This window comes from Thalassophryne amazonica, chromosome 4, assembly GCF_902500255.1.
Source record: "Thalassophryne amazonica chromosome 4, fThaAma1.1, whole genome shotgun sequence".
Taxonomy (NCBI): Eukaryota; Metazoa; Chordata; class Actinopteri; order Batrachoidiformes; family Batrachoididae; genus Thalassophryne; species Thalassophryne amazonica.
In genome coordinates this window covers 140699184-140727079 of record NC_047106.1, presented here as the reverse complement: position 1 = coordinate 140727079, position 27896 = coordinate 140699184, and the positions used below count along the sequence as shown (strand labels likewise).

The following is a 27896-nucleotide window of genomic DNA, read 5'->3' as shown; positions in this document are numbered from 1 at the left end:
AAAACAAGGTTGAATAACACGTACATTCTCGGGTTTAAGTGCAAACAGCACAACACCGTTCTCATCAGAAAGAAGACAAAAGGTACAAATGTTTAACAGTGATAACATATATATATATATAAAATCTTTAACAAAGTTATTAATTCCAAACAAAATCTGGGCAGGCAGGGTTCAACCTGGACAGGACACCAGTCTGTCGCAGGGCCACAAACAAACAAAGACAAACAAACACATTCACACCCGCACACATCTACGGATAATTTAACATTTCCAGTCCACCTAACCTGTGTGTCTTTGGATGTGGGAGGAAGCCGGAGCACCCGGAGAGAACCCACGCAAACACGGGGAGAACATGCAAACTCCGCACAGAAAGGCCACAGGTGGGAATTGATCCCATGATGTTCTTGCTGTGAGGCAACAGTGCTAACCACTATCCACAATGCCATCAAAGGATGGATTATTATGCAGGAACATGGGTGACTGCATGAAGACAGATTATGGTGCAGTCTACTGGATTTTCTTTCTACAATCATCACATCCAAATCAAAGGTAAACTGAACAATTTCATCTTTTTCCAGTCGGTGTTGTAAATTTGCAGACTTTTCTGATCCATTTGTAGTCAGCATGCACACTACAAAATTATTAAAATCTGAAAGTGTGAAAGCAGAAAAATGTCAAATCACGGCCTTTTGTGTTTGAAATAACAGGTGCACGTCCAGGCTGCGGGTCCGATTCTGAACACGGTGTGAAAAAAAATAAACGGTCGGGCTTTTAATCACGGAAATGACTCTGGTCCCACTTTCCTCTAATCGGCGAGTGTCAGAACTAAACTTTAATTTGTACTTCTGTTACTTTGCATGGCCAGACTGCTCGGGGTTTTTAATGGAAATAGATTGCGACTGGACGGGACATTTTATCCAATGTGAGCGAAAAATCTGCTGTACAAAATCCCATATATACGGTGTTTATTACATGGAAAACAATACAAAAACATTGGGACTTTTTTGTCTGGTCACTGCAAATATCCAGTTTATACCATGAAGGTTTAGGTGTTTTACTGCACATGGGACTGAACAATAAATTTACCTCTCAAAATGTTAATGATGAAGTCACTTCCATCCAGTGGTGGGCACAGATCAGCTAATCCGAAAACCGATAATTATCAAGCTAATGTTTTTGTTAGCGGATTAGCTTTTCAGATGGCTGTCACTTGTTGATGACATCATTATTAAGTGCAAGATGTGATTGGCCAGTTGACACAGCCAGCATTGTGGGTGGTGTAGTTCAGGTTACACTGTTACCGTCCACTCAACACAAACAAAACTGACTTATTTTAACATTATTTTATTTTATTTCTTTGTGGCACAGGATAATTTAATCACCAGGACTTCTCTTCACCATTTACACACCATTGTGGATAATCAGGACGCTTTATCTGGAATATTTTCTTCAGAATTTAATGAATCCCACTGAAACAAACAGGTAAGAATTTATATTTACTATGTGTTTTTTACTCTGCCAAATTGCCAATCAATGCATTAATGGACGTATTTTGGTTGTTTAACCCTCTGGGGCTGACACCGTCGTATACGACAGCTAAGACCAAGCTTTACTAAATCATAAATAACTTTTGAATGATATGAGATAGACTTTTTTTTTTGCTGAAAAGTTAACTCCGCAGACTTTCGAGCCAACAATCGTGCGATGATGTGCGCAATGTGAGTGTCCAATCGGAATTAGTTCACCGTCACATGGTTTTCCAAAAATCCAATCGTAGGGCAGATTTACCTCACGTGAAAAGCCAAAGATCATTTTCAGGAGTGATGTGTTACTAGTTGGCCTGTTTGAATAGTCCCCTGGGTGCTCCAGTGAGTACATACTATTAGTACATACTCAGTGCACCCTGCGCCATTACGCACAGTGATCAGTGAAAGCAGGAGCACACGGAGAGCCTCTGATGACAATCTCACGTGCTCAAACAAAGAGTGTGTAACTATCAGGATTGCTCCACTAGTTTGCATGTGAATGTTACTGGATAACTCTGTTGCTTTCTCTGCGTAAAGCACTGTTTACCATATCAATGGACAACAAAACGCATAGACCATTTTGTATATATTGTTCAAAATGTGCATTTGTGTTTGTTTGAACCTTTTTGTTGTACAGTCTTTCACACAAGACCTCAGATTACCTTTATAAAGTGTCAAAACAGTTGTTTATTATAGTTTGCTGTGTTTTGAATAAATGTGTGTGGAAAATTATTTTTCGCTTTATTTTTTCCTTGCCTATTTTTGATTGTAAACCTTTATTACACTTATAAAACACAACTAAAACATATATATTCTGAAAGCACAGGTTGTCCTGAAAAAAGAGACATAAAACTTGATTGTGGGATGCAGGGAGAGCTGTTAACAGCAATAATCAAGCATTTATACCAGGCGAGTGAACTGTCCAAAAAATGCCCTCAGACCCCAGCGGGTTAAGCCGCAGGGTTCAAAACATGTGAAAAAAGCAGCAGCTTTTAGTTCATAAATGACGGTGTATCTAATACCGAGATAAACTGTGACTTCTTCTAATTCAAAATGCTGCAGCTAGAGTACTAACGGGGACTAGGAGAGAGCATATCTCACCCATATTGGCCTCTCTTCATTGGCTTCCTGTTAATTCTAGAATAGAATTTAAAATTCTTTTTCTTACTTATAAGGTTTTGAATAATCAGGTCCCATCTTATCTTAGGGACCTCATAGTACCATATCACCCCAATAGAGCGCTTCGCTCTCAGACTGCAGGCTTACTTGTAGTTCCTAGGGTTTGTAAGAGTAGAATGGGAGGCAGAGCCTTCAGCTTTCAGGCTCCTCTCCTGTGGAACCAGCTCCCAATTCAGATCAGGGAGACAGACACTCTCTCTACTTTTAAGATTAGGCTTAAAACTTTCCTTTTTGCTAAAGCTTATAGTTAGGGCTGGATCAGGTGACCCTGAGTGTTTCTTTCTCTTTTTGCTCTGTATGCACCACTCTGCATTTAATCATTAGTGATTGATCTCTGCTCCCCTCCACAGCATGTCTTTTTCCTGGTTCTCTCCCTCAGCCCCAACCAGTCCCAGCAGAAGACTGCCCTCCCTGAGCCTGGTTCTGCTGGAGGTTTCTTCCTGTTAAAAGGGAGTTTTTCCTTCCCACTGTAGCCAAGTGCTTGCTCACAGGGGGTCGTTTTGACCGTTGGGGTTTTACATAATTATTGTATGGCTTTGCCTTACAATATAAAGCGCCTTGGGGCAACTGTTTGTTGTGATTTGGCGCTATATAAATAAAATTGATTGATTGATTGATTGACTTCTAATACTGTGTTTTACTGCTTTTGAAAGATGATGACAGTGTTTGGGGTTTTATTTTTTATTCATTCATTTTTCATGTGTTCTTGTCTGTTTGTGATCCTTGAATTTACCCAGAAGCCCCTGTGGCGCTTAAAGTGAAATGGTTTATCAGAAGCCGACAGTGTAATCTGATGTGGCCGCGTCCAAATAAAAGTTATCTGTTATCCGTCATGAAGATAAATTTTTTAACAGTTTATTGGTTTATCGTCATAAAAGATTAACTTTTCAGTTATCGATTAATGATTATCGAAGCTAACGTTTTGGTTAGCTCTGCCCACCACTGCTTCCATCCCACACGGCTGACTTTATTTTCCCAAATTTTTCATCTGTTCGGCTCCGAAGGGAATCTGTACATCTTGAAGTCCTTGTTGTGTCTATTTGCGCCTCCAAATGCACAACAACCTGGCATTTTCAGCAAATAAATAAATAGCTGGATTTACATGCAGACAGATTAACAGTGAATGCTATTTTGAACCCAAGATGGCACCACGAGTCACGTGTCTGTTTTTTTCCGACTCGTCATGTCGCCACTCTCTCTAATTAAGACACTCTTGTGGAGTCTAAACCCTGGACAACCCTGTTTTCCTGACATTTAGGTTCAGCTTGTTGCCAGATCCAGGCCAGCTGAGGGCAGAGTGCCTTGATTGGCGAGTGGCATCAACTCAGAACATGGCACCATAACTGTGCTGAAATACTGAATGGACCCTTTATGTTTTCAACATTTTTAAATCATTTAACCACATACAGCAACACATCCAGGTACATGTGTCAGGGCTGGGTGTGGCATAACAGTGTGGCAGGACACACAATGCAGGACTCGCAGGCAGGGGAGTTAAGGTAAAAAGGCTTTATTGAGATAACAGGCAATGGTACGGTACACAGAGAGACAGTCAGTGTGGCGGCGGTACAGTTTGACAAGAGGCAGAATTGTAGGTCAGCAAACAGGCAGAGGTCAAGTGCACAGCGTGGTGGAGAACACAAAGGTAGAAAACACGAGGCAAACAGGACTGATACAGGACACGAGGATGAGTACAAATACAACAACCTGGTGAGGGACTGTGAGGACTTAAATACCAGTGGAATAATCAAGGTGAGAAATGAGGAACAGAAGGTGCTGGAAGGGGGCGTGACTGGGAAAGACAAAGGTAAGTGCAAGAGAGTGCAGTGAGACAAAAGCAACATGAACTGGGGCAAGATAACTGAGTGGCAGAAAAACCAACAGTGCAAAATGTGACGTGCTTGACAAACCATAACAATAATAATAATAATAATAAATTTATTTGCCTCCAGAAGAATAATAAATAGTCACATAACAAGCAGTACATATGAGTGAAAAATTAAAATGGAATCAATAACATTTAGAATACATTTGTCGTAAGGGTTACAGCTGGACAATAAAATTCTAACGCTGTGTGTCAGACCATCAGACACATGACTAGATCTTTTCAGATTTGACCTGACACTGGGGGAATATTTAAGATCAAAAATGTATCGTAGAAAATTGTCACGTTTACAACAAATAGAGTGGACACGGGACAAAAATCCCTTCTGACGAGATACGTTCAATTCACAATAAGACAAATTCAATAAATGCAAATAAAATGACCTCTCACGTGAGGTGGACATAAAAACTGAGCTGATCAAATCTAGGTTAGAAATGTCAGTCGAATTCTCTAACCGTGATATACCCATTGCATTAAGAACTGGGGTTGTTCTACAGAATTTGTGTGCACTAACCACTGCCTTTACTAACTTTCCTTGGAGTTTCTCGGTATCACCCAGGGACCTTTTGCTCACATCAACCGTATTCATTCCATACATACGTATGATGCACATTTGATATCTGTCACACAATTATTGAGACCTGCACCCTGTAAACTGTAAAATGATTTATGACATGCATTGATACACTGTAACGTGCGTTCGGATCAGTGTGAGACAATGAAATACTGAGATACTGTATCACATCACAATGACTGAGACTGAGACTGCCTTCAAGATTCCACTCGGGCTTCTGTACAAAATGGCATTCACCCAAAACAATCCATTCAGTTTTGGCCGAGTTGAAAGATAAGACATGACTTGACACATAATCATTAGTGCAATCAGTTAGTGTTTGAAGGCCCGACACAGTGAGACTGCACACCAGCAGGTCGTCAGCATAACAAAACACAATGTATGATTCACCACCAATGTGTATTCCTCCTGCAGTACAGGACAATTTGTCCACGAGGTCTTTATGAAAAGGGTTAAACAAAAAAAGGTGAGGTTAAACCACCTTGCCTCGTACCTCTCTCAATACTGATAGGTCCCGATAAGTGCTCACTCCACTTAACCTGTACGCTATAATACACATGAACAAAACAAAAGGGCAAAACTAAGAACTAAGGTGACGAGACAAAAAGTGGAAACCCAGAAAACTAATGATTATAACTAAAACTACAGTGGACCTGATACAGAAAAGTGAATACAATAAAAGTGGCAAAACAAACTATTGGTTAAACAGAGAATAAATGCTGAGCAGAAAATAAAACTGGTGACTACATAATGAAGAACAAAGATCAAACAGAAACCGAGGACAGAATATAACACTGCTATGAATGGGACATGAACATGAGGACAAACAGCAACCATCAGAATATAAGGAAAGACGACAAGCTACATTCAGAAAATAAGAAAATAAATACTAAAGCAAAACTAAACCGGAGCTGACTAAGAAAACAAAGTAGAAGAAAAACAGAGACTACATGATAACAGAAAACAAAACCCAACATTACAGCATAACTGAAATTACAAATGAGAACAGCAAAATAAACCTGTGATAAACTAGTGATCAATAATGCAAACACAAACCAGCTGAAGAAAACTAGAACGGAACTGAACTGTGGCTGAAGAATACAAAGTGACAAAGAAACAAGGTGGCAAAGAAAACTAGAACATAGAATAAACACATTATGGAAATAAACAACTAATAACTCAAAGCGGGAGCAGATGATGGAAAAAAAAGGGGGAAAAATAGGATCAAAGCCCCGATCAGGGCCAAGACGTGACAACAGGTGCTATCAAAATAAATATAAAAATAGTTAAGCTATCAAATTTATATAAATTTACCATTTATGATGATTTATTTAATTAATTTAAGCCTGATTTATGCAGCTGCTGCTCTTTAATTCCGTGTCATGCAATGACGTGCGTGACCGTTTTAAAGTTCTCCGTCTCTGGATTATGCTTTATTGTGGGCTAATTTGACCCTCAACAAGCTTTTCTTTCTACAATCATCACCTCCAAAGGTAAACTGTACATTTTCCTCTTTTACTGACTTTGTGCTGTAAATGTGATGCAGACTTTTTTGATCCATTTATCAGCGTGTGTGCTGTAAAAAAACTTATAATATGATGGAGACTAAGGATTAAAAATAGAAAAGTGTCAAATCACAGCCTTTTGTGTTTGATTTAACAGGTGCATGTCAGGCTGCAGGTCCGAGTGTGAGCACTGTTTGAAAAAACTAAACGGTCGTACTTTTAATCACAGAAATGATTTCCACAAATCGGCGAGTGTCAGAGCTGAACTTTAGTTTGTACCTCTGCACGTCCAGACTGATCAGGGTTTTTAATGGAAATACATTGTGATCGGACGGGACATTTTATCTGATGTGAGTGAAAAATCTGCTGTACAAAATCCGTTATATACGGTGTTTATTACATGGAAAACAATACAGAAACTTTGGGACTTTTTTTGTACGGTGACCATGAATATCTGGTTTATACGATGACGGTTTCGTTGAGTTTTACTGTAAATGGGACTGAACAATAAATTTACCTCACAAAGCTTTGATGATGATGTCGACTTCCATCCCACACAGCTGACTTTATTTTCCCAAATGTTTCTTCTGTTCGGATCTGAAGGGAATCTGTACATCTTGAAGCCCTTGTTGTGACTATTTGTGCATCCAAATGCACAACAACCCAACATTTTCGGCGAATAAATAAATTAAGTAGCTGGATTTACGTGCAGACACATTTGGACTTGTCATGTCGCCACTCTCTGATCAATCAATCAATCAATCAATCAATTTTTTTATATAGCGCCAAATCACAACAAACAGTTGCCCCAAGGCGCTTTATATTGCAAGGCAAGGCCATACAATAATTATGTAAAACCCCAACGGTCAAAACGACCCCCTGTGAGCAAGCACTTGGCTACAGTGGGAAGGAAAAACTCCCTTTTAACAGGAAGAAACCTCCAGCAGAACCAGGCTCAGGGAGGGGCAGTCTTCTGCTGGGACTGGTTGGGGCTGAGGGAGAGAACCAGGAAAAAGACATGCTGTGGAGGGGAGCAGAGATCGATCACTAATGATTAAATGCAGAGTGGTGCATACAGAGCAAAAAGAGAAAGAAACAGTGCATCATGGGAACCCCCCAGCAGTCTACGTCTATAGCAGCATAATTAAGGGATGGTTCAGGGTCACCTGATCCAGCCCTAACTATAAGCTTTAGCAAAAAGGAAAGTTTTAAGCCTAATCTTAAAAGTAGAGAGGGTGTCTGTCTCCCTGATCTGAATTGGGAGCTGGTTCCACAGGAGAGGAGCCTGAAAGCTGAAGGCTCTGCCTCCCATTCTACTCTTACTGTTATGTGGGCCGCTGAAGAGGAGGTACTGCTGGCCCACCACCACCAGTCGGCGCCCTGCTTGGAGTGCGGGCTTCAAGCATGAGAGGGCGCCAGAGCTATTGGAAGTGACAGCTGTCACCTGTCAACCTCACCAGCTGTCTCTCATTAACCTCCTTACAAGAAGCGGATCACAACTCCACCTCCTCGCCGAGAAATCATCTACCACAAAGGTAATTTCTCTGCTGACTTATCGATTGTCTAAACTTTGTTCTGTGTGCAGCCGCATTCCTGTGGTGATCCAGAAGAGGGACCAACAGGAGCTGCACGAGAGAAACGTATCTGGAGGTGGAGGTTTTCCCTCCCAGAGAGTTTGAGTGTAAAGGTTGCTGGGTGTGAGGACTCACACTCACCTCCTTCTGTTTCTTCTTTGCCAGCAGTACCAGGGCCGACAACGGAGGACAGAGACCACCTGGGGATTCGGGACTTGGCGGCTCCGGTGTTCTTCAGGCCGTTGGTGGTGGAAGCGGTGTGGGCCCCGGCTCCTCGTTCATCAGAGGTCTCCTATCTTCGAGCCTGCCCACTGTCCTCTTGTATACAATTGGCACCTGTTATTTCTGTTTGTATTCCGTTGTGTACTTTCGCAACATTAAATTGTTACTCCTTTTCTTATCCATTGTCCGTTCACTTGCGCCCCCTGTTGTGGGTCCGTGTTACGACACCTTCCCAACAGGATTTCTCGGCCATTCGTCATGGATCCCGAGGGGCGTCAACCACAGCTTGAACAGCCAATGGGAGAACAAGGAGCGCAGGCGGCAGCAGGAGGCGTGGTAAGTGATCTGCAGCACATCCTTACTGCTTTCACTGCTCAGTTACAGCTGGTAACCGAGCAAAATGCAGTCCTCAATTGGAGGATGGAGGCTCTCACCGCCAGAGTGGAAGCACGCGAGTCAAGCGTCGCTGCAGTGTCTCCTCCTGCTGGCCCGGTGCCTGATAGAGATGTTCCACTGGCCGTTCAACTACCCCCCCCACCGTCCCCTGAAGCTTACATAAGTCCTCCCGAACCGTACGGAGGCTGTGTAGAAACGTGCGCAGACTTCCTAATGCAGTGTTCGCTCGTTTTTGCACAGTGTCCAGTTATGTACGCATCAGACGCCACCCGGGTGGCTTATGTAATTAATCTGCTTCGAGGTGAGGCACGCGCTTGGGCTACAGCGCTCTGGGAACAGGATTCATGGCTTCTGTCATCATACGCTGGGTTTATACGGGAATTCAAACAAGTGTTTGATCATCCCAACAGAGGCGAGACTGCCTCGACCGTGCTGCTGTCACTGAGACAGGGGCGTCGGAGCGCAGCTGAGTACGCTGTCGACTTCCGCATCGCGGCTGCGAGGTCTGGCTGGAACGACGGTGCGCTCCGCGCTGCCTTCATAAGCGGACTGTCTCCAGTACTGAAGGAGCATTTACTGGCTAAAGATGAACCGCAGGATTTCGACGGGCTTGTTAATCTGGTTATACGATTAGACAACCGCTTAAATGAACACCGCAGGCCAGAGGGCGTGGCCGGGCACAAGCCGTCCCTCTCTCTTCCGGGTCAGAAAGGGTGACGTCGTCCCCACGCTCCGTTGCCAGTGGGCTCCGTGTGGCAACAGCTCCCCCTGCTGACGAAGCTATGGACACGAGCAGGGCCAAAGTAAGATCTGATGTCAGACAAAGGAGGCTGGCCCGCGGGGAGTGTTTTTACTGTGGCTCATGTGAGCATTTGTTAAAAGACTGCCCCAAACGGTCAAACACCAACGCCCGCCCTTAGAAACTGGGCTAAGGGTGGGCCATAACATGTACACGGGGAAACCCCGCAAATCAGCACGAATCCCAGTGATAATCCTAAGTGGGGATTTAACCCTTCACGCCCCAGCACTGGTGGACACGGGGTCCGAAGGGAATCTGTTAGATAGCAGATGGGCAAAGGAAGTGGGGCTCCCTCTAGTGGCTCTGCCTTCGCCTTTGAAGGTACGGGCACTAGATGGCACCCTACTCCCGTTGATTACACACCGGACCCAGCCCGTGACTCTGATTGTGTCTGGGAATCACAGGGAGGAGATCGTGTTTTACGTGACACCTTCTACCTCCCGAGTGATTTTGGGTTTTCCTTGGATGGTTAAGCACAATCCCCGGATCGATTGGCCGTCTGGGGCAGTGGTGCAGTGGAGCGAAACCTGCCACCGGGAGTGTTTAGGATCCTCGGTTCCTCCCGGGTTCACGGCTAAGGAGGAGGTTAAGAGCCCCCCCAATCTGACGGCGGTGCCAGGGGTGTACCATGATCTAGCTGACGTCTTCAGCAAAGATCTGGCACTCACTCTTCCACCGCACCGACCGTACGATTGTGCCATTGATTTGATCCCGGACGTTGAGTACCCGTCCAGTAGACTGTACAACCTCTCACGCCCGGAACGCGAATCAATGGAGACCTACATCCGGGACTCCTTGGCTGCCGGGTTGATCCGGAACTCCACCTCCCCGATGGATGCTGGTTTCTTTTTTGTGGGCAAGAAGGACGGCGGACTCCGTCCATGCATTGATTACAGGGGGTTGAACGAGATCACGGTTCGCAATCGATACCCATTGCCCCTCTTGGATTCGGTGTTCACACCCCTGCATGGAGCCCGAATATTCACCAAACTTGATCTTAGGAATGCGTATCACCTAGTTCGGATCCGGAAGGGAGACGAATGGAAGACGGCATTTAACACCCCTTTAGGTCATTTTGAGTACCTGGTCATGCCGTTTGGTCTCACCAACGCGCCCGCGACGTTCCAAGCATTGGTTAACGACGTCTTGCGGGACTTCCTGCATCGGTTTGTCTTCGTATATCTGGATGATATACTCATCTTTTCCCCGGACCCTGAGACCCATGTCCGGCATGTACGTCAGGTCCTTCAGCGGTTGTTGGAAAACCAGTTGTTTGTGAAGGGCGAGAAGTGTGAGTTCCATCGCACTTCTTTGTCCTTCCTGGGGTTTATCATCTCGTCCAACTCCGTCGCCCCGGATCCGGCCAAGGTTGCGGCGGTGAGGGATTGGCCCCAACCAAAGAGCCGTAGGAAGCTGCAACAGTTCCTCGGCTTTGCAAACTTCTACAGGAGGTTCATTAAGGGCTACAGTCAGGTTGTTAGCCCCCTGACCGCCCTGACCTCCACTAAAGTCCCCTTCACCTGGTCGGACCGGTGCGAGGCCGCATTTCAGGAGTTGAAACTCCGGTTTTCGTCTGCGCCAGTTCTGGTGCAGCCTGATCCTACTCGCCAGTTTGTAGTGGAGGTGGACGCCTCAGACTCAGGAATAGGAGCCGTCCTGTCCCAGAGCGGGGAGTCCGATAAGGTTCTCCGTCCTTGTGCCTACTTTTCCCGCAGGTTGACCCCCGCAGAGCGGAATTATGACGTGGGCAATCGAGAACTCCTCGCGGTGAAGGAGGCTCTGGAGGAGTGGAGACACCTGTTGGAGGGAGCTACGGAGCCTTTCACGGTTTTCACAGACCACCGGAACCTGGAGTACATCCGGACCGCCAAGCGGCTGAACCCCAGGCAAGCCCGCTGGTCCCTGTTCTTCGCTCGCTTCGACTTCCGGATCACCTACCGCCCCGGGACTAGGAATCAACGATCCGATGCACTGTCCCGGGTGCACGAAGAGGAGGCCAAGGCTGAGTTGTCGGACCCCATCGATACCATCCTTCCCGAGTCCACTGTCGTGGCCACCCTCACCTGGGACATAGAGGAGACCGTCCGGGAGGCCCAGGCAAGGAACCCGGATCCAGGAGACGGTCCAAAGAACAAGCTTTACATCCCACCAGAGGCCAGGGCTGCCGTCTTGGACTTCTGTCATGGCTCCAAGCTCTCCTGTCATCCTGGAGTGCGTAGGACCGTGGCAGTAGTCCAGCAGCGCTTCTGGTGGGCGTCACTGGAAGCCGATGTCCGGGACTACGTCCAGGCCTGCACCACCTGTGCCAGGGGCAAGGCGGACCATCACAAGACCAGGGGTCTCCTCCAACCCCTGCCTGTGCCTCATCGCCCCTGGTCCCACATTGGCCTGGACTTCGTCATGGGCCTCCCGCCGTCCCAGGGCAACACCGCCATACTGACGATAGTGGACCGGTTCTCCAAGGCGGCCCACTTCGTGGCCCTCCCGAAGCTCCCGACGGCCCAGGAGACAGCAGACCTCCTGGTCCACCACGTCGTGCGTCTGCATGGGATACCATCGGACATCGTCTCGGATCGTGGTCCCCAGTTCTCCTCGCAGGTCTGGAGGAGTTTTTGTAAGGAGCTGGGGGCCACCGTACGTCTCTCGTCCGGGTATCACCCACAGACGAACGGCCAGGCAGAGCGGGCGAACCAGGACCTAGAACAGGCCCTTCGCTGTGTCACCTCCGCGCATCCGGCGGCCTGGAGCAACCATCTGGCCTGGATCGAGTACGCGCACAACAGCCAAGTGTCTTCCGCCACCGGCCTCTCCCCTTTCGAGGCGTGTCTGGGCTACCAGCCCCCATTATTCCCACTTGTGGAGGGAAAGGTCGGGGTACCCTCGGTCCAGGCCCACCTACGGAGGTGCCGCCGGGTGTGGCGAACCGCCCGTTCTGCCCTGTTGCGGGCCCGGACGAGGGCCAAGACCCATGCAGACCGCCGGCGTTCCCCGGCCCCTGCATACCAACCTGGGCAGGAGGTGTGGTTATCCACCAAGGACATCCCGCTTCAGGTGACATCTCAGAAACTGAAGGACCGTTTCATTGGGCCGTTCCCTATCGCCAAGATCCTCAGTCCGGCCGCAGTGAAGCTGACACTCCCGGCTTCACTGCGGATCCATCCCATTTTTCATGTCTCTAGGCTTAAACCATGCCACACCTCACCACTCTGCACCCCTGGACCCGAGCCACCTCCTGCCCGAATCATCGACGGGGAGCCGGCATGGACTGTTCGTCGGCTCCTGGACGTCCGTCGGATGGGCCGGGGTTTTCAGTACTTGGTGGACTGGGAGGGTTATGGACCCGAAGAACGCTCCTGGGTGAAACGGAGCTTCATCCTGGACCCGGCCCTTCTGGTCGATTTCTACCGCCGACACCCGGACAAGCCTGGTCGGGCGCCAGGAGGCGCCCGTTGAGGGGGGGGTCCTGTTATGTGGGCCGCTGAAGAGGAGGTACTGCTGGCCCACCACCACCAGTCGGCGCCCTGCTTGGAGTGCGGGCTTCAAGCATGAGAGGGCGCCAGAGCTATTGGAAGTGACAGCTGTCACCTGTCAACCTCACCAGCTGTCTCTCATTAACCTCCTTACAAGAAGCGGATCACAACTCCACCTCCTCGCCGAGAAATCATCTACCACAAAGGTAATTTCTCTGCTGACTTATCGATTGTCTAAACTTTGTTCTGTGTGCAGCCGCATTCCTGTGGTGATCCAGAAGAGGGACCAACAGGAGCTGCACGAGAGAAACGTATCTGGAGGTGGAGGTTTTCCCTCCCAGAGAGTTTGAGTGTAAAGGTTGCTGGGTGTGAGGACTCACACTCACCTCCTTCTGTTTCTTCTTTGCCAGCAGTACCAGGGCCGACAACGGAGGACAGAGACCACCTGGGGATTCGGGACTTGGCGGCTCCGGTGTTCTTCAGGCCGTTGGTGGTGGAAGCGGTGTGGGCCCCGGCTCCTCGTTCATCAGAGGTCTCCTATCTTCGAGCCTGCCCACTGTCCTCTTGTATACAATTGGCACCTGTTATTTCTGTTTGTATTCCGTTGTGTACTTTCGCAACATTAAATTGTTACTCCTTTTCTTATCCATTGTCCGTTCACTTGCGCCCCCTGTTGTGGGTCCGTGTTACGACACCTTCCCAACACTTACAAACCCTAGGAACTACAAGTAAGCCTGCAGTCTGAGAGCGAAGCGCTCTATTGGGGTGATATGGTACTACGAGGTCCCTAAGATAAGATGGGACCTGATTATTCAAAACCTTATAAGTAAGAAGAAGAATTTTAAATTCTATTCTAGAATTAACAGGAAGCCAATGAAGAGAGGCCAATATGGGTGAGATATGCTCTCTCCTTCTAGTCCCCGTCAGTACTCTAGCTGCAGCATTTTGAATTAACTGAAGGCTTTTTAGGGAACTTTTAGGACAACCTGATAATAATGAATTACAATAGTCCAGCCTAGAGGAAATAAATGCATGAATTAGTTTTTCAGCATCACTCTGAGACAAGACCTTTCTGATTTTAGAGATATTGCGTAAATGCAAAAAAGCAGTCCTACATATTTGTTTAATATGCGCTTTGAATGACATATCCTGATCAAAAATGACTCCAAGATTTCTCACAGTATTACTAGAGGTCAGGGTAATGCCATCCAGAGTAAGGATCTGGTTAGACACCATGTTTCTAAGATTTGTGGGGCCAAGTACAATAACTTCAGTTTTATCTGAGTTTAAAAGCAGGAAATTAGAGGTCATCCATGTCTTTATGTCTGTAAGACAATCCTGCAGTTTAGCTAATTGGTGTGTGTCCTCTGGCTTCATGGATAGATAAAGCTGGGTATCATCTGCGTAACAATGAAAATTTAAGCAATACCGTCTAATAATACTGCCTAAGGGAAGCATGTATAAAGTGAATAAAATTGGTCCTAGCACAGAACCTTGTGGAACTCCATAATTAACTTTAGTCTGTGAAGAAGATTCCCCATTTACATGAACAAATTGTAATCTATTAGACAAATATGATTCAAACCACCGCAGCGCAGTGCCTTTAATACCTATGGCATGCTCTAATCTCTGTAATAAAATTTTATGGTCAACAGTATCAAAAGCAGCACTGAGGTCTAACAGAACAAGCACAGAGATGAGTCCACTGTCCGAGGCCATAAGAAGATCATTTGTAACCTTCACTAATGATGTTTCTGTACTATGATGAATTCTAAAACCTGACTGAAACTCTTCAAATAGACCATTCCTCTGCAGATGATCAGTTAGCTGTTTTACAACTACCCTTTCAAGAATTTTTGAGAGAAAAGGAAGGTTGGAGATTGGCCTATAATTAGCTAAGATAGCTGGGTCAAGTGATGGCTTTTTAAGTAATGGTTTAATTACTGCCACCTTAAAAGCCTGTGGTACATAGCCAACTAACAAAGATAAAGGCACTCTAGCTGAGGGTGGATGTTTCAGAAAAGACCAAAGGTTCTCATTGCTGCCCCCGTTGGTGAAGAAACTTCAGCATTTGTGCATCTCCTCCAAACGCTGTTCATGTGCTCTTCACAAACAAACAAACAAAGCTTCAGATGTGAACACTTTGTCTGAGCACTGACACGGCTCCATCTCAGAATCACCAGCCAATAATTTGCTTTCTTTCCAGACGTGCTGCTGCAGTTTTTCGGGCAGCCCTCTCTGGACACTTTGACCTTTGCCGGGCCGACTGTGACCAGCTGCTGATGCCTTTCATTTGACCATGTTCTTTTGTTGTTTGCAGGAAATGTGTTTGTGGTGAGCCTGGCCTTCGCTGACCTGGTGGTGGCCTTCTACCCGTACCCTCTGGTGCTCTACGCCATGTTTCACAACGGATGGTCTCTGGGTGTGACCCAGTGCAAGGTGAGCCAGAACTAGATCTAAACACGTGCTGCAGGCTCATGAAAATAGAATCTTTGTTATGTGTTCCAGCATCTTCAGCAGGTCTCAGTCTCCTTCAGGTTCTGGACCGTGCACACCGAGCGTGTCACCAATCCACCAAGGACTCAAAATGTTCAGCACTTTAAACACTGGAGCACATTCAGTCTGAAAGTTTCTGCTCAGGTCAAGTCTGGGAGCCTGTTAACATCTCCATCTCGCCACCCAACCGCCTTGGGTCCTGGATGGCAACCACTCAGGCAAACAGCCAGTCCACCCAAACCTCTCAGAAATATCCTATTTTCTGGAGTATAAGTCACAGGGTTTTTTTTTTTCACTATTTTGGAAGGTCCTAAAACTTATTAACAATAAAAAAAATGAACAGTTTATATACAGGTTTCCCAGGAAATACTGCACAAAACAGTATAAACATATACAAGACAATGCAAAAAAAAAAATCCCAAATTAAAGCCCTGAATAAAAACAATCAAATATACTCACATTTTTTACTGTAGTGTGTTGTAATCCATGTTCATCCGCATGAAATAGCATCTAATGTGTTCTCCATCTCACCTTTATATGTTCAATATCATTATTGCTGGAAATGAAAAGTCCTTATGTTAAGTAACAGCACACATTGTGGTGTGCACATGTGCTACTGATTTCCTTTCCATTGTTAAACTGGCCTCCAGGGAAACACTGCACATGAAACTGAGATCCACATGCAGAATTTCAGCACTTGGTGAAATTGTATTGTACCTGTATTAATGGTAAACCTCCAACAGGTGGAGATGTTGTTCCATTTCAGGAACCTTGAGTTCAAGCTGCTGTGGGACACAACAGCAAACCTCGTAGACAAAAGTGTGATTTGTACTCCAGTGCAATTTATAATCTAGAAAATACGGTAACCATCAATCTGCTGCAGCCAGGTGAAAGGTGGGCGTGTCCAAGCTGAAGGGGTCATCGACACAGAAAAAAATAATGAGAGGTTAGACACAACCCAACATGCAGACAGACAAAGAATAAATGAAAAGATGTGAAATTCATCACAGAAATACATGAAGGTAGAGGAGGAAACACAGAGATGGTGGACAGGCAGGCGGGGCTGGAGTGGAACCAAAAATGGCCCTGGCACCATGATACGACATGTGAAGGCGCACAACATACCAAAGGAAATATGTGCACGTTGTGTTGTTTCAAAAGTGTAAATAAAGTACAGCAAACCACATGGAAGAGACTAACCACGTCAAAAATTGATACACCCTTTATCTACTCACAGAGAATCTGGGGAGGGACGGCCACAGTGTCACACTTCCCATCTTGAAGGGAAAGTGGATGTCAAAGAAATACTGCATAAGATGTCTTTGCAGTGTTTTCTGTGGCAGCTGTCTGGAGCAGTTCAAAAAATATGCCTCAGCACACTGTCTACGTGTCGTGCTCCTCTAGTCTGTGGTGCACATGACTCCAGTCTGTCGTGCCTCTAATTAAAGTACTTGGATCACTGGGCTTGTTAAAATCAAGGCAAACAAAACAACATAAAGCATGTTGTTGACCACAACAAGTCAGCCATTTCCACACCATGTCGTCCGTTCCAGTGAAGAGCCTCTGGATGACGGGGTTTGTGGCATCCTGTTGAGGGTGGAACTTAACGAAGTCCTGCCTCTTTGTGGAATGAAGGCGGCTAAAATAGTCTACAACCGCCTGATCTCCCTGTGACTCCTCCACTCCTAACTCAACAGTCTGACTTGACTAAACAGAGAAAGAGAGAGAGGCAGGAATGTTCATTTCACTAGTGTTATTTCTCTGGTTGTCTACCAACCAAATCTAATCTGTTTCAGAAAGTAAGATTTCACTAATATTATACGAGGTCTGTCAATAAACTAACGTACTTTTTTATTTTTTTCAAAAACTAGAAGGATTTGAATCACGTGCAATTACATCAGCCAAGCTTGAACCCTCGTGCGCATGCGTGAGTTTTTTCACGCCTGTCGGTTACGTCATTCACCTGTGGGCAGGCTATGAGTGAGGAGTGGTCCACCCCTCCCGTCGCAATCTCTTTGAGAACTTCCTGAAAGACTGGCGCTTTGCTTGATCAAATTTTTTTCAAAAACTGAGAGGCACATCGAAGTGGACACCATTCGAGAAATTCAACTGGTTTTCAGTGAAAATTTTAACGGCTGATGAGAGATTATGGCATGATGCTGTCGCTTTAAGGACTGCCCACGGAGCGGGACGTCGTGACGCGCTCTGAGCCGCCGCTGTCTGCCTGTTTCGAGCTGAAAACTTCCAAATTTAAGCCTCTGTTGACCCAGGGCGTCGTGAGAGAACAGAGAACTTTCAGGAGAGGTCGGGATCAGCAGTTTATCCGGACATTCCACTGTTAAAGGAGATTTTGTAATGAAAGAAAGTGCGGACGGGTCCGTACATCGGCACCCAGCCGGCGCGGTGTGGTGGCACAGGAAAAACACCTCCGTGTTGATAACCATTTGTAAAAACCAGGCGGCTTTTGATGGCTTTCAGTTGAGTGAGTATCTGAGAAATTGTTTAACAGCTGGACATGTTCCAACTTGTCCTTAAGGCTTGTTTTTCCTGTGCCGCCGCGCTGCGCCGGCTGTGTACTGACGCGCGGACCCGTCCGCACTTTCTTTCATTACAAAATCACCTTTAACAGTGGAATGTCCGGATAAACTGCTGATCCCGACCTCTCCTGAAAGTTCTCTGTTCTCTCACGACGTCCTGGGTCAACAGAGGCTTAAGTTTGGAAGCTTTCAGCTCGAAACAGGCAGACAGTGGTGGCTCAGAGCGCGTCGCGACGTCCCGCTCCGTGGGCAGTCCTTAAAGCGACAGCATCACGCCATAATCTCTCATCAGCCGTTAAAATTTTCACCGAAAACCAGTTGAATTTCTGGAATGGTGTCCACTTCGATGTGCCTCACAGTTTTTGAAAAAAATTTGATCAAGCAAAGCACCAGTCTTTCAGGAAGTTCTCAGACAAAGAGACTGCGACGGGAAGGGTGGACCACTCCTCACTCAAAGCCAGCCCACAGGTGAACGACGTAACCGACAGGCGTGAAAAAACTCATGCATGCCCACGAGGGTTCAAGCTTGTCTGATGTAATTGCACGTGATTCAAATCCATATAGTTTTTGAAAAAAATAAAAAGGTCCGATACTTTATTGACAGACCTCGTATAGATAGATACTTTACAGGAAATGATGCTGTTGCAGCAGCTCACACAGACATACACATTCAGACAGCCATCTACTGTAAATACCTAAAATAAAAACAAAAAGTGCAGTAGTGGACTTTCTAGATATCTATAAATATATATAATAATCACTGTGCGTTGAACAGTCTAGTAGCAGCTGGAATAAAGGTCTTCCTCACACGCTTCGACCTGCACTTTGGAACTATCGGTCTGTGACTGAAGGAGCTGTAGCCAATCACCCCCAAAGCATGAAGGGGATGGGAGGGATTGGCCTTGATGTTCGTCATCTTTGAGAGCATCCTTTTTTCGGTCACTTTTTGGGCTGATGGTAACTCTAAGCCAACCACAGAGCGAGCTTTCTTGACAGGTTTGTTCAGTCGGTTCCTGTCCGCTGTACGAATGGCCTCTCCCCAACAGGCCACAGCAAAAAACAAGGAAGTGGCCACAACTGTATGGTACACTGTCCTCAACAGGGGTGGGCCAATGTTAAATGACTGTAGCCTCCTTAAAAAATAGAGTCTGCTTTGTCCCTTGCTGTACACAGTGTCCATGTCGCTCTTCCAATCCAGCCTCTCATCCAGCTGCACCCCCGGGTATCTGTGGTTCAGGACCACTTCAACCTCAGTGTTCCCAATAGTAATTGTGTCAGATGGGCTCCTCTTCTCCTTCCCCTTCTGAAATTGACAGTAATCTCCTTAGTTTTCCAATGTTAAGGATGACATGATTGCACTCGCTCCAGTGGACAAACTCCTTGATGGTATTTCTGTACTCCTGCTCCTCGTCCCCTCAGATCAGACCAACAACTGCTGTATCATCTGAAAACTTTTGCAAAAAGCAGTTGCTGTTGTGCTGGAAATCTGCAGTGTAGATGGTGTAGAGGAACGGTGCCAGCACTGTTCCCTGTGGTGCCCCAGTTCTGCTCAGGATGGTATGGTATATGATAATAATACGAGCTTCTCGCTCATGGTCAGTGGTGGGCACCACAAACCAAAACGTTAGCTTCAATAACCACAACTACAAACACGCAACAGACCAGAGACAAACAGCACACCACAAACACACAACATACGACAAACAGAGAACACACCACAAACACACAACATACCACAAACACACAACATACCACAAATACAGAACACACCACAAACACGCAATAGAACACAGACACACAACACAGCACAAACACACAGCAGACCACAAACACCCAACACACCACAGACACCCAACACACCACAGACACCCAACACCACAAACACACAACAGACCGTCAGACACACAACACACCACAAACACACAACAGACCACAGACACACAACACACCACAAACACACAACACACCACACCACAAACACACAGCAGACCACAGACACACAACACACCACAGACACACAACAGACCACAAGACTAGAAGGAGAGAGCATATCTCACCCATATTGGCCTATCTTCATTGGCTTCCTGTTAATTCTAGAATAGAATTTAAAATTCTTCTTCTTACTTATAAGGTTTTGAATAATCAGGTCCCATCTTATCTTAGGGACCTCGTAGTACCATATCACCCCAATAGAGCGCATCGCTCTCAGACTGCAGGCTTACTTGTAGTTCCTAGGGTTTGTAAGAGTAGAATGGGAGGCAGAGCCTTCAGCTTTCAGGCTCCTCTCCTGTGGAACCAGCTCCCAATTCAGATCAGGGAGACAGACACCCTCTCTACTTTTAAGATTAGGCTTAAAACTTTCCTTTTTGCTAAAGCTTATAGTTAGGGCTGGATCAGGTGACCCTGAACCATCCCTTAGTTATGCTGCTATAGACGTAGACTGCTGGGGGGTTCCCATGATGCACTGTTTCTTTCTCTTTTTGCTCTGTATGCACCACTCTGCATTTAATCATTAGTGATCGATCTCTGCTCCCCTCCACAGCATGTCTTTTTCCTGGTTCTCTCCCTCAGCCCCAACCAGTCCCAGCAGAAGACTGCCCCTCCCTGAGCCTGGTTCTGCTGGAGGTTTCTTCCTGTTAAAAGGGAGTTTTTCCTTCCCACTGTAACCAAGTGCTTGCTCACAGGGGGTCGTTTTGACCGTTGGGGTTTTACATAATTATTGTATGGCCTTGCCTTACAATATAAAGCGCCTTGGGGCAACTGTTTGTTGTGATTTGGCGCTATATAAAAAAAATTGATTGATTGATTGAAACACACAACAGACCACAGACACACAACACATCACAATCAGACCGTCAGACACACAACACTCCACAAACACACAACAGACCGTCAGACACACAACACACCACAAACACACAACAGACCACAGACACACAACACACCACAAACACACCACACACCACAAACACACAACACACCACAAACAGACCACAGACACACAACACACCACAAACACACAACAGACCGTCAGACACACAATACACCACAAACACACAACAGACCGTCAGACACACAATACACCACAAACACACAACACACCACAAACACACAGCAGACCACAGACACACAACACACCACACACACAACAGACCGTCAGACACACAACACACCACAAACAGACCACAGACACGCAACACACCACAGACACACAACACACCACAAACACACAACAGACCACAGGCACACAACACACCACAGACACACAACACATCACAAACAGACCGTCAGACACACAACACATCACAAACAGACCGTCAGACACACAACACTCCACAAACACACAACAGACACACAACACAACCACACAACGGACCACAAAAATGCAACAGTCCACAAACATGCAACACACCACAGATACACAAGAGACCACAAACACGCAATAGTCCACAAACACACAACAGACCATAGACAAACAACATACCACAAACACACAATAGACCACAGACACACAACGCAACAGACCACAGACACACAACACACCCCAACTACAAACACACAACAGACCACAAACATGCAACAGACCACAAACACACAGCAGACCACAAACAGACCACAGACACACAACACACCACAAACACACAACACATCACAAACACGCAACAGACCATCCAACACACAACACACCACAAACACCCAACACATCACAAACACGCAACAGACCATCCAACACACAACACACCACAAACACCCAACACACCACAAACTCACAACAGACCACAGACACACCACAAACACACAACAGACCACAGACACACAACACAACCACACAACAGACCACAACCACACAACAGACCACAGACACACAACACAACCACACAACAGACCACAAAAACTCAACAGTCCACAAACATGCAACACACCACAGACACACAACAGACCACAAACACGCAATAGTCCACAAACATGCAACAGACCACAGACAAACAACACAACACAAACACACAACAGACCACAGAGAAATAACACACCACAAACATGCAACACACCACAAATACACAACAAACTACAAACACGCAACAGACCAGAGACACAAAATACACCACAAACACACAACAGACCACAGACACAAAACAGCCCACAAACACACAGCAGACACACAACACACCACAAACACACAACAGACCGTCAGACACACAACACACCACAAACACATAACAGACCACAGACATGCAACACACCACAAACACACAACACATCACAAACACGCAACAGACCGTCAGACACCCAACACACCACAAACACACAACAGACCACAGACACACAACACACCACAAACACAGAACACACCACACACAGCAGACCACAAACACCCAACACACCACAGACACGCAACACACCACAAACACACAACAGACCACAGACACACAACACACCACACACAGCAGACCACAAACACGCAACACACCACAAACACACAACAGACCGTCAGACACACAACACACCACAGACACACAACACACCATCAGACACAAAACAGACCACAGACACACAACACACCACAGACACACAACATAAATCAAATCAATTTTATTTATATAGCGCCAAATCACAACAAACAGTTGCCCCAAGGCGCTTTATATTGTAAGGCAAAAGCCATACAATAATTACAGAAAAACCCCAACGGTCAAAACGACCCCCTGTGAGCAAGCACTTGGCGACAGTGGGAAGGAAAAACTCCCTTTTAACAGGAAGAAACCTCCAGCAGAACCAGGCTCAGGGAGGGGCAGTCTTCTGCTGGGACTGGTTGGGGCTGAGGGAGAGAACCAGGAAAAAGACATGCTGTGGAGGGGAGCAGAGATCGATCACTAATGATTAAATGCAGAGTGGTGCATACAGAGCAAAAAGAGAAAGAAACACTCAGTGCATCATGGGAACCCCCCAGCAGTCTACGTCTATAGCAGCATAACTAAGGGATGGTTCAGGGTCACCTGATCCAGCCCTAACTATAGGCTTTAGCAAAAAGGAAAGTTTTAAGCCTAATCTTTAAAGTAGAGAGGGTGTCTGTCTCCCTGATCTGAATTGGGAGCTGGTTCCACAGGAGAGGAGCCTGAAAGCTGAAGGCTCTGCCTCCCATTCTACTCTTACAAACTCTAGGAACTACAAGTAAGCCTGCAGTCTGAGAGCGAAGCGCTCTAATGGGGTGATATGGTACTATGAGGTCCCTAAGATAAGATGGGACCTGATTATTCAAAACCTTATAAGTAAGAAGAAGAATTTTAAATTCTATTCTAGAATTAACAGGGAGCCAATGAAGAGAGGCCAATATGGGTGAGATATGTCCACAACACAACCACACAACAGACCACAAACACGCAATAGTCCACAGACTCACAACACAACAGACCACAAACAACAGACCACAGACACACAGCACACCACAAACACACAATAGACCACAGACTCACAACACAATAGACCACAGACTCACAACACAACAGACCACAAACAACAGACCAGACACACAGCACACCACAACTACAAACACGCAACAGACCACAGACACACAACAGACCACAAACACGCAATAGTCCACAGACACACAACAGACCACAGACAAACAGCACACCACAACTACAAACACGCAACACACCACAGACACACAACAGACCACAAACACGCAATAGTCCACAGACACACAACAGACCACAGACAAACAACACACCACAAACACACAATAGACCACAGACAAACAACACACCACAAACACACAACACACCACAAACACACAATAGACCACAGACTCACAACACAACAGACCACAAACAACAGACCACAGACACACAGCACACCACAACTACAAACATGCAATAGTCCACAGACACACAACAGACCACAAACACGCAATAGTCCACAGACACACAACAGACCACAGACAAACAGCACACTACAAACACGTAACACACCACAGACACACAACAGACCACAGACATACAACACACTACAAACACGCAACACACCACAGACACACAACAGACCACAAACACGCAACAGTCCACAGACATACAACAGACCACAAACACGCAACAGTCCACAGACATACAACACACTACAAACACGCAACACACCACAGACACACAACAGACCACAAACATGCAACAGTCCACAGACACACAACAAACCACAGACAAACACACCACAAACACACAATAGACCACAGACTCACAACACAACAGACCAAAGACACACAGCACACCACAACTACAAACACGCAATAGACCACAGACACACAACAGACCACAACTACAAACACGCAATAGACCACAGACACACAACAGACCACAAACACACAACAGACCGTCAGACACAACACACCACAAACACACAACACACCACAGACACACAACACACCACAAACACACTACAGACCACAGACACACAACACACCACAAACACACAAAACATCACAAACATGCAACAGACCATCAGACACACATCACACCACAAACACGCAACAGACCACAGATACACATCACACCACAAACACGCAACAGACCGTCAGACACAGAACACACCACAAACACACTACAGACCACAGATACACAATACACCACAAACACACTACAGACCACAGATACACAACAGAACCACACAACAGACCACAAAAATGCAACAGTCCACAAACATACAATATACCACAGACACACAACAGACCACAAACACGCAACAGACCACAGACAAATAACACAACACAAACACACAACAGACCACAGACAAACAACACACCACAAACACACAACACACCACAGACACACAACACACCACAAACACACAACACACCACAAACACACAACAGACCGTCAGACACACAACACACCACAAACACACAACAGACCACAGACACACACAACAGACCGTCAGACACACAACACACCACAAACACACAACACAAACACACAACAGACCGTCAGACACACAACACACCACAAACACACTACAGACCACAGACACACAACACACCACAAACACACAATACAAACACACAACAGACTGTCAGACACACAACACACCACAAACACACAACAGACCGTCAGACACAACACACTACAGACCACAGATACACAACACAACCACACAACAGACCACAAAAATGCAACAGTCCACAAACATACAACATACCACAGACAAATAACAGACCACAACCACACAACAGACCACAGACACACAACAGACCACAGGCACGCAACAGTCCACAAACATACAACATACCACAGACACACATCACACCACAAACACACAACAGACCGTCAGACACACAACACACCACAAACACACTACAGACCACAGATACACAACACAACCACACAACAGACCACAAAACTGCAACAGTCCACAAACATACAACATACCACAGACACACAACAGACCACAGACAAATAACACAACACAAACACACAACAGACCACAGACAAATAACACACCACAACCACGCAACAGACCACAGACACACAACAGACCACAGGCACACAACAGTCCACAAACATACAACAGACCACAGACACGCAACAGACCACAAACACGCAACAGACCACAGACAAATAACAACACAAACACACAACAGACCACAGACAAATAACACACCACAACCACGCAACAGACCACAGGCACGCAACAGTCCACAAACACACAACAGACCACAGACACACAACAGACGGGTTTATCTTTTCAAATAAATCCTTATCATAAGAATAAAATCTTACAAGTAACGAAACATGTATGTTGCTAAAATCCACAATTGCTTGATTGAAAAAAAAACATAACTGTTGCACACTGATCCTGAAAATATGTTTCAGTGTGTTTTTACATGAGAGGTTTCTTTCTGTAGAAGATTAAACTACAATAACATATTCAGGATGGTGGGAATTCCAAACTGACACATGCTGCAGCCGCTTGGAGAGAGAGAGAAGAAGAAGAAGAAGAGCCTCACTGTCATTGTTCATACGTACAACTCAATTTGTCCTCTGCATTTAACCACCTATTTACAGTTAGACACAATCCTGATGTAGGGACGCTGCCTTGCTCAGGGGCAGAGACAGGAGCAGACCCTAAATAAGCATCTTTTTTTGATTGTGGGAGCAAACTCAACATAGGAAGGGCAAGAAGCAATCCCACAACCTTCTCGCATTGAGGCACCAGCGCTAAACACTAAGCCACCGTGCCGCCAGAGAGAGAGAGACTGACATTGCAGGAGCATGTGATCTGCTGTGGCCTCTACGATTGGCTCTGAGTGGTAGATCATCTCAAGACAGAAACTACAGCTAAGAAGTTGTACTTTCAGGAAGTGGTTGAACATCGTGTCTGTGGCATTCTGTCACTGATTTATTAACAGAAATATGATGGAAGGTTGATGTGGACGCACTGGATCCCAGAGTGCGCTGGCAGGAACACTGGCAGCCATCTTTGGGCCACAACCTTTAACAGCCATGTGACAATGTGTGCGGTTTACAAGTTTTTATTGTGGGAATCGGTCCTTCAGGTGTCTCTACATTTTGTGTCACACTGTTTTTGAACCAAAACTAAGAGTAAAACATTTCAGCATAATGTGGTCCAGTCCAAGGTTATCTTAGCGACTGTGAGGAGGCATCTCCCAGAGAAAAGATTCAGCAAACATCAACAGGAAAGGCTCCAACCTAATCACAGTCCGTCTGTTGTCATCTGATCTTAATTCCGCCCCCTCTCTTTCTATCTGTCAGGTGAGTGGCTTCCTGATGGGTCTGAGTGTCATCGGCTCCATCTTCAACATCACAGGCATTGCCATCAACCGCTACTGCTACATCTGCCACAGCTTCAGCTACGACAAGCTGTACAGCTACCACAACACTCTGCTGCTGGTCGCCCTCATCTGGCTCCTGACTGTGGGCGCCATCGTGCCCAACTTCTTTGTGGGGTCGTTACAGTACGACCCTCGGATCTACTCCTGTACCTTTGCTCAGACCATCAGCACGACCTACACCATCACAGTGGTGGTCATCCATTTCTTTGTGCCCATTACTGTGGTCACGTTCTGCTACCTCCGGATCTGGATCCTGGTGATCCAGGTCAGATGGAAGGTAAAGTCAGATGTGCAACCACGTATCAAGCCCAGTGATCTGAGGAACTTTATAACCATGTTTGTGGTGTTTGTGCTGTTTGCCATTTGTTGGGCGCCACTCAACTTCATTGGACTCGCTGTTGCTATCGACCCTGAAGCAGTGGCCCCACGAATCCCAGAGTGGTTCTTCGTGGTCAGTTACTTCATGGCTTACTTCAACAGTTGTCTTAATGCCATCATCTATGGGCTGCTGAACCAGAACTTCCGCCGGGAGTACAAGCAGATCGTCATGTCCATGTGGACGCCACACCTCTTCTTCCAGGAGACATCACGTGGGGGCACTGAGGGCATGAAGACCAAGCCGTCGCCGGCACTCAACAACAATGACCAAGTGAAAGCAGAGACTGTGTAGCACACTTCTAAGTGTGTGTTGACATGTGCAGTGCCAGAGTTTGATTTTCTGCTGTGCCAAAGCCTCAGTGAGAGGTTGTCCATTCTTTGAAGAGTGTCCTTCATCAAGCATGCTCATCAAACGCTCATCAACTTTGACTTTTATTGCTGCTATTTAAAGAAAACTGTCAGCTGTGGTTGTCAGAAAAATTCTGCAAAAAATACAGTAAATATAAGACAGAATTTACAATT

At 46.2% G+C, this 27896-nt stretch overlaps 1 protein-coding gene across 1 annotated transcript; it reads left to right on the top strand.

Annotated features, from left to right (window-relative positions):
- Positions 1 to 15443: 15443 nt before the first annotated feature.
- On the top strand, positions 15444 to 27666 carry LOC117509056 (melatonin receptor type 1B-like; the record flags this gene model as incomplete). The annotated part of the gene is made up of 2 exons (XM_034168867.1): positions 15444 to 15569; positions 26917 to 27666. Coding segments are annotated over 2 exons (876 nt in total), but the record flags the coding sequence as incomplete, so codon positions are not given.
- Between the last annotated feature and the right edge of the window lie 230 nt (positions 27667 to 27896).